The sequence below is a fragment of the Tasmannia lanceolata genome, unplaced genomic scaffold (genome assembly GCF_043159265.1).
Source record: "Tasmannia lanceolata isolate RefF3 unplaced genomic scaffold, GAP_Taslan_0.1 ptg000007l, whole genome shotgun sequence".
Classification (NCBI taxonomy): domain Eukaryota; kingdom Viridiplantae; phylum Streptophyta; class Magnoliopsida; order Canellales; family Winteraceae; genus Tasmannia; species Tasmannia lanceolata.
In genome coordinates, this window is record NW_027518684.1 from 11,479,412 (window position 1) to 11,487,531 (window position 8,120).

Consider the following 8,120-nt stretch of genomic DNA (forward strand, 5'->3'; position numbering starts at 1 on the left):
GGGCATGTTAGAATATGTAAGATCTCACTGTTGGATTAGGTTGAGATCTCACCGTCTTATCGTCGTGTTGGTAGAATAGAAGAGGTAACCTAGAGATATTAGGAAAGTAGATTGGATTAGGACTGTTTCCTTCCATGATTTCATTCCATGTTCATCATGTAAGTGCTCTATATAAGCACACTTTGAGATTGTATGGCGTAGCTGGAAGCGCGAAGAATGAGTCTGGGGTTGATCGTAGTTGACCTCCGATCGATAAGCATTCGAATCCAAGAAGGGTGCTTGTCGAATCCACGACGCACAAAGCAAATTTGCTATTCAAGAAACCAAACAAGAAAACTCCATGAAAATTCCAATCATGCAACAACCCTTGCACGTAGGTGCTTTTATAGAAAAGTCCTAACTTCCTATTAAAACTCTACTTTCTAATTTCTAAAACTAAATGTAGAGAGGATTAAGAAATAACTTATGTTAGAGAGTAATATCTCCCTTTAATCGCCCTCAAACCAAAACCCTCTTACAAAACTTTTCAAGAAAGTTTTATAGTGAGAGAATCCAAGAAACAAATGAAATCAGAATCCCAGTAGATGTACAAGAACCCAAGAAACAGAAAACCAGAAATATCACCATCCAACAACCCACCAAAACACAGCCCAAAATTTAAAACCACACCATTACACAGAAATCCCATATATGCATCAAAGATATAACCCCAAATGTATACATCTATAAGCAGCAAAAAAAAGAAGAAAAATCATCCATACCACCAACATTCCCACATACCAAATTTCAAAATTAGAAAACTACCCACATCCACCCATTAAGTAAAAAAAAGAAATTTAGAGAACAAGAAGAAGAAGAAGACACATAAACTCACAGATCAACTTCACACTGCCTAGGAGGTGTGGCGAACAAGGTTCCGAACGCAGTGGCATTCGCATACGCGATTTTAACATCATCACAGAAAACCTTCAAAATCCTCTTCCTAGTCCTCCACGCCCCAGATCGGAACCGAACCCAAGCAATCACCTTGAAATTGAAACTCACCGCACCATGGCTTCTTTCTCCGGCGATATCACTCACAACTCCGTCACCGATATACGCAGAATCGGCCGCAAGTCGGGCTCGTACGGTGGTTATGTTTTCTTTAGATTGGTAAAAAGGAGGGAGGGAAGTGAGCGAGATGAAATCTGAGCCGTAGAATACGGAGGCATCGATCTGATCGTAATAAATGTTCATTTTCTTGTTAGGGTTTCGTACAGAGAAGGTTAGGTCCCAATTAGCGGTTAATTGGGAAGAGGAGGAGGTGTTGATGGGGGAAACGGAGGCGGAGGTTATGGAGAAATCGGGGAGTGTGGGCCGTAGGATTAGCCAGAAGATGAAAGTGATGGCGATGATGATGATGAAGATGGAGACCGCGATGGTGATTAGACGGCGGAGGATGAGGTTGCGATTGGAATTGTAGGGTGGGGGTGGGGGATAAAGTGGGTGGTTTTGGTAGTATGGGGGTGGGGCTGGGTAAGGGTAGGCTGTTGCGGTGGGGCCGGAAGGGTAGGGAGGGTGTGGGGCGGGGTACCCTGTTACTGGCTTGTTTTGTGGATTTCCTGCCATTGGGATTTTGCAGAGAGAGAGAGAGTGGGGGGAGGGAGTGGAAGAAGGAAAGAATAAGAACCGCGATGAAGATGGGTAACCTGTTTTTAGTGAGAAGAAAAGGGCTTTGTGGTAACGTGACACGTGTGGAAAAAGACAGGAAAGAGGGCGTGAATGGACCTTGTTATGAGCGAAATGACCAAAATACAGTTGTTCCGTGAGTAAATTTTCAAAAATATTACCGATTACCGGACCTCGACTGACCGGAAGCAACGACACCGATTTGGGTCTCTCCGCCTAGCCAATTGTAGACACCCAACCAATATGGCATGGGAAAGTGCCACTGTCCTGAGTGGGGTCTACACCTGTCCTAGGTTTAGGACTAGATAAGAACTTTGGACTAGGTGAGACCCAGCCTACTATGGGACAGTGTTGGCTGAAGTGTTGGACCCATATCGGTTTCGGTCTAGACTTGTGTACCAGTAGTGCCCTTTGGGACCCATATCAAAGTCTAGTCGAATGGCCCTAGGCCTGGGCTTGGGCGCTAGGTCTAGGACCCAGATCATAGTCTGTGTGCGTGTTACTAGACTTGTGTGCCCCCCCCAACACCGTGATGATGCTACTCCTTTCACATCAACAATTGATTTTGGGATAGTGGGTAACGCTACAATCCTACATACAGGTTTAAAGAGTAGCCTAATGCATTCCAAGTTTCCAACTGCTGGATTGCTTTTGGCCTCAGATGACATTGACTTGAAAATTCAAACGTTTAAGAAGGGCAATTCAGTCATTTTTGCCTTCGTTTTAATCTACAATTCAGAGCTCCGTTTTGGATTTACATCCGGGATTAGGCTCCAAAGCGCGTCTATTAACTTTCTCGCCTTCTTTCAATTTCTTATGTTTGTTTCTTGGGGGAAATGTTATTTTCACCACCCCGTTTTAAAAAAAATTCCAATCTCTTTTGTTCGTCTTTTTCAGCATTGTCCGGACTCAACCGCATCTAAGGCGGATGCACCAAAGTATGGAGGTTTCAACATCAAAGTTTTTCGAAAAGTTGTGAAATCCTCTCCCTTGTTTTGATAAATGACTCATCTTTTTTTTCAGGGAAGTGAAATATTCGCCCCCATTTTTTAATTAGGACGGCCCCCTCTAGTGTTTTTAGTACTGCTCTTTTACACTAGAGAAGGCTGTACCAAGTAAATAAAAAATGGGGCAAATATATCTGATGGGGTGTGAAAACACCAGCCTCTCACAGGCCGCCACCTGTCCCAGAGTAGGTGAGTTGCAGCCTCTCACAGGCCGCCACCTGTCCTGGACACCTGTCCAGGACACCTCACCAGATTTTCCCTATAAATAGGGGATCAAAGCTCAGACCAATGGGTAAGAATGCAAAAACCCTCTTCTCCACCCAAAACTCTTAGACTTCTCCACTTCACTCCTGTCCATACTGACTTGAGTGTCGAAGGGCCTGTCCGGAGTAAAACCCGGGTCGGTCTTCTGACCTTGCTTGCCTTGTGTAGGACTCAGCCCTCATAGCAGGACTCGTTCTCGACCACTCTACTATTCGTTCACTCCGGTCCTTCAGGACTCAGCTCCTCTGGTCATCCAGCTCAGCTCTTACGTCACTGTTGTACATGTTACCGATTTTAGGTCTAACAGATTGGCGTCATCCGTGGGACCCCAGAACTAAAAGCTGTCCTTACACATCCCACTCACAAAAATGGCAGGACGCAAGAGTACGCAGATGCCTACTGCGCGGGCGCGGACTACCCAAACCGCGCTACCCCGCAGGACCCGGAGCGAGCGAATTGCATCACTAGTAGTAGCAGCTTCTGCTACAGTAGAGCAGAGCCCGGCTCGCTCAGAACATCTGAATCCCTTGCCCACCCCGGAGCAAGTTCAAGCTCTATTTCAACAGATGACAGGCCTCGTTGGGCAGTACTAGCAACTACTTCAAGTGCTCCCTCAACCTCCTCCAGAGGCCCCGCGACCTGGCCAGGAAAGGCCAGGTGTCCACAGGGGAGAGTCATCACACCATGGTGAGGGCCGAACTCATCATTCCACCAGACAAGTCCCTCACCCCACGACGAGGTATGCCCAAACAGAGCCTCATCACCGTGAAAGGTCGCGGTCCTACTCCGCACAGAGGCGCCAAGCTCATGAAGATCGTGCGCCACCAGCGAAGCGTCAACCTCGTCGTAGGAGTCGGGAGAGCCAATCCGGCTCCGCGGCGAGCCAGTCTGTGGAAGGGATCAGGTCCTTGGACCACAGGACGGATCCGCTACTACAGAGAATGGAGGAGATGGATCATCGGATAGAGGAACTGGCGAAGGACCAGAGCCGGCCTGTCTCCAGGGCGTTCTCAAGCAGGACGCCGTTCACTGATGATGTTCTGGGTGCCCCAGCACCCAGAGGGTTTAAAATGCCCGCCGTCCCTCAGTATGACGGCACTACAGACCCCGTGGACCACTTGGAGACATTCAGAACAATGATGCTCCTCCACGGAGCTTCCGATGGCTTTCTTTGCAGAGCATTTCCAACGACGCTAACTGGCGCGGCAAGAGACTGGTATTCCAGGATCAAACCGAACTCCATCAGCATTTTTGATGATTTTGGAGAGGATCTTGTCCGCCACTTCATGAGCAGCCGCAGGCTAAGGAAAACAACAGCTTCCTTGATGGCCTTGCGACAAGACGACAACGAGCCCCTGAAGGTGTTCGTCCGCCGATTCAATAGGGAGGCACTTCAAGTGCCAAATCTAGATCCCTCAGTAGCAATGAATGCGCTCCTCGCAGGTGCCAGGTCTAATGATTTCCGTCGAGCGGTGGCTCGACAAAATCCGCACTCACTAGCAGATCTCATGGCCGGGGCAGAGGAGTACATAACGGTGGAAGAAACACTGGCATCTCTTAATTCAAATCAGAGGATAACCTCTGAAGAGAAGAATCTCCCTAAGCAGCGCAGGGAGGATAAACCTCCCAGGAGAGAGAAGTCTCCGCCTCCTCAGAGAAGAGAAGAAAACTTCACGCCTCTCAACACCTCCAGAAAGCACATACTGGCGGCGATCAGCGAAGAAGAGTTCATGAAGTGGCCTGCTAGAATGATCTTCAAGGGAAACATGAGAGATCCTTCAAAGTACTGTCGGTTCCACAAGGACCACGGCCACGACACAGATGATTGTTGGCAACTCAAGGAGGAAATTGAGCAACTCATCAGCCAGGGCTATTTGAAAAAGTATATCCGAACTGACAGCCGCAATCAAGATCGAAGAGGAAAGAGCCCCCAGGGCCGCAGCCCTCGAAGATCACAGCAACCCCCTGCTCGGGACAAAACCCCTCAGCCGGCCAATGCGCAGCCTGAGGCACCCCGATCTCAGCTAAGGGGGGTCATCGGTACAATTATGGGTGGGCCTGCGGCTGGGGGCACCTCCTCTACCGCTCGCAAAGCATATGCACGGCGAGTTAACGCCGTGCACACAACCAGCAAAAAGACGAGAACGGAGAATGAGATCTCCTTCTCAGATGCAGATCTGGATAATCTTATCCTGCCCCACGACGATGCACTGGTTTTAACCATGCTCATTGCCAACTGGGAGGTGAAGAAAATCATCGTAGACAATGGGAGTTCAGCGGACATTCTATACTACCACGCCTTTGAGAAAATGATGATAGGCGACGACCGTCTGAAGCCGGCGAACTCAGATTTATTTGGCTTCTCCGGAGAGGTCGTGAAAGTGGTGGGGCAGATCGAGCTCCCCGTTCTTGTCGGAGACCCACCTCGTCAAGCATTCGCCATGGTCAACTTCCTGGTAGTAAGGGCCACTTCGGTCTTGTAGACACCCCCATTTTGCTCCGCTCTAATCAACAAAGAAATTAATGTTTTGTTATCAGTCTTTTTCAGTGTTTTCCATCCCCGTGTCTGCTCCTTTTGTTTTCTCGATCTTTTCGGTTATTTCTGTCATGTTTTGCGTCGTCCTGATAATTGTTGAGAGGCGCCGTTCGCAAGAATTAAAGCAAGAGAGAATTTGGACCCGTCGGTAGGCCCGCATTGAACATTTGTTTAGATTTGGATCAAGCAGGGGGCCCGCGCATGGTTTTATTGAAAAATGAGTTTTGAACCTACTTTGATCTAATGCCATGGCCCATCTATTTGAACGGTCAAGATCATCAATTGTCGTCCATCAAATGAACGGTTTAGATCACCCCGTGGAGAAGACTCTTGGAGCACAATGTATTGTGGCACATCAAGCAGATAATTCGATTTATCTTATGGAGGTGGGTGGCTAGGTGCAATTAATTGGATGGCTCGGATTAGTCAAATGGAGATCATTTTGGGAGCACAACCAATTTAAATTGTGATGCATCAATTAAGCGGTTTGGATCAACTCATGAAATCGATTGGAAAGGAGGGAGCAACTAGCTCATGTATTAAGGCTCGCATTATTTGGACGGGTCGGATCAGCCTATGCGTCTAGCCTATGAGTCCACACTCATAATGATCTTAGGTCATTCGGCCAAGCTTGGAGTGGGCCCTACTGATTTTGAGAATCATGGGGGAAGATACATAATTTAGCTAGTATTGAACAAGTCCATATATTCGAAGCTAAGGGGCATACGAATTTGTCCAAAATTGAGTGGAACCAGCCATGATAGAAAACCTCTAATAACATGGCATTCACTTTGGGGAATTATTCTCTTTTGCATGTTAAAAGAAAAAAAGGAAATGGAGAATGATATTGGGGAATAGTGGCCTTTAATTCATCAACATGCCCATATCCTGTTGCTATAATTGGTTAAGCTTCTATATTAGATGTGAATGAGAATTGGAAGCAAATCAACTACATGAGCTAATAGAGGAAATAAACTATTCTCTTATTGATTGCCGAAAATTGAAGCTTAAAAAGGGCAAGGAATACTGAAGACAAGGGGGGATAATTGCCATCCGAGGAAAGTTCGATTTTGGAGATTCTTTCGGCCAAGGAAAAAAGGCAATGGAAGAAAAACTATAACAGGGAGAGGCTCTTAAAAGAGAAATTTTCTTTTTTTGGAGGGGAGGCTGGTTCTAATTTTGAAGGAAGGATATCAATTCTCTAGGGGGCCAAGAAAAGAAAAGAGAGAAGAGAGAGGAGGAGGAGGATGGATCGCTCGGACCCGTCTCCATCCGAGTAAAATTGCAGAGCCTCTGTTTCTTTCAAAATGTCGACATTCTCTCTGTTTCAGCCAAAAGGTGGTTTCCAAACTCTCGACCCTCACTCTATTCCAAGAGACAGATAGATGATCATTCTTCTCTGGTTTCACAAAGCAACCGAAAAGCAGAGTTTCGGATCCCTCTGTGTTCCCCTCTCATCTCTCCACACATCTCACGGCCCACTCTCACCTCTCTCCCTCTCCCTTAACCTCTCGTTCTGTTTCTGTCCATCTCATCCTCTCTAGCTTAGTTCTTCCCCACTCTCCTTTTGTTTCTCTATTTTCTTCATCTATCCCTCAACCTCTTCAGCCCATTAAAAGAAAAAAAAAGAAAAAGAAGAAGAAAACCGAAAAACAGAGTGCACTCTCTGTGCCTCTCTCTCCCTCTCTCTCTCTCTCTCTCTCTCTCTCTCTCTCTCTCTCCCTCCCTCATTCTGCAGACGAGCCACCTCTGTTTTTTTTACGAAAACAGAGTGTTGGTTTCTGTTAAAAAAAAAAAAACGAAAAAAAAAAAACAGAACCTTTCCCCCCATTCATTCTCTGTCCATCTCTCTCTCCCTCCATATCCCTCTCCATCACTCTCTCTCTGTGTATCTCTGTATCTCACACCATTCTCTCCCACTCTCTTAGCCTCTCTCTCTCAATCCCTCTCTGTCTGTCGCTCTCACTCCCACGCTATCTTTCTCGTTCACTCTCAATCTACATCTCTCCTTCACTCTCTTCCTCGCTATCCCTTCGTGTCTCTCTGTGTCTCCTTCTCACTCTTACTCTCTGTGTTTCTCTCGGACAACTTCCCTCCATATCTCTTTCTATCCACAGTGAGAAAAATAAAAAAAAAGAAAAAGAGAAGAAGGAAAAGGAGTGGATCGCGCGTCGGCGGGATTTTCGGAGTTTTCTACTTTTGGACTCGGCAGAGATCTCGAATACAGGTTGGTACCCCATTCTCGGATTTTTCCCGAATCATTCGGCATTTTTTATGAATTTTGCATGGTTTTTAGTATTTAATTAAATTTAATTCAATATTAAATGTGTGAACTAAAAATCATGATCTGCATGAGGGTTTCAAATCCGTTTCGTCCCAAAATTTAATACGATGTTCTACTTGAGTAGAGTAAAATAACTATCGGATCGGATCGGACATTGAATCAACGGTTTTTTAGAATTTGAGTGAAGAGTAGAATTTTATTTAAAATATGGGCTGAATAATTACGAAATTCGAAAAAATAGCCATCTCATGATGATCTATTTTTTGGAATTTTAAATTTTTCTTGTGTTCATCACATCATAACAAGGTTGGAGGACGTTTTCCTGAGTCGTAATTTTCTCGAAAATCGTGTTTTAAAAATA

General features: G+C 46.0%; 1 protein-coding gene across 1 annotated transcript; it reads right to left on the reverse strand.

The window, feature by feature from the left end:
• Positions 1 to 671: 671 nt before the first annotated feature.
• On the reverse strand, positions 672 to 1,630 carry LOC143880968 (NDR1/HIN1-like protein 26). The gene has a single exon (XM_077383943.1). The coding sequence runs from the start codon at positions 1,606 to 1,608 to the stop codon at positions 871 to 873; it is 738 nt and encodes a 245-aa protein (XP_077240058.1). The 5' UTR covers positions 1,609 to 1,630; the 3' UTR covers positions 672 to 870.
• Between the last annotated feature and the right edge of the window lie 6,490 nt (positions 1,631 to 8,120).

Coding starts and splice junctions, on each gene's coding strand:
- LOC143880968 (XM_077383943.1), bottom strand. CDS start 1,608: ATGGCAGGAAATCCACAAAACAAGCCAGTAACAGGGTACCCCGCCCCA.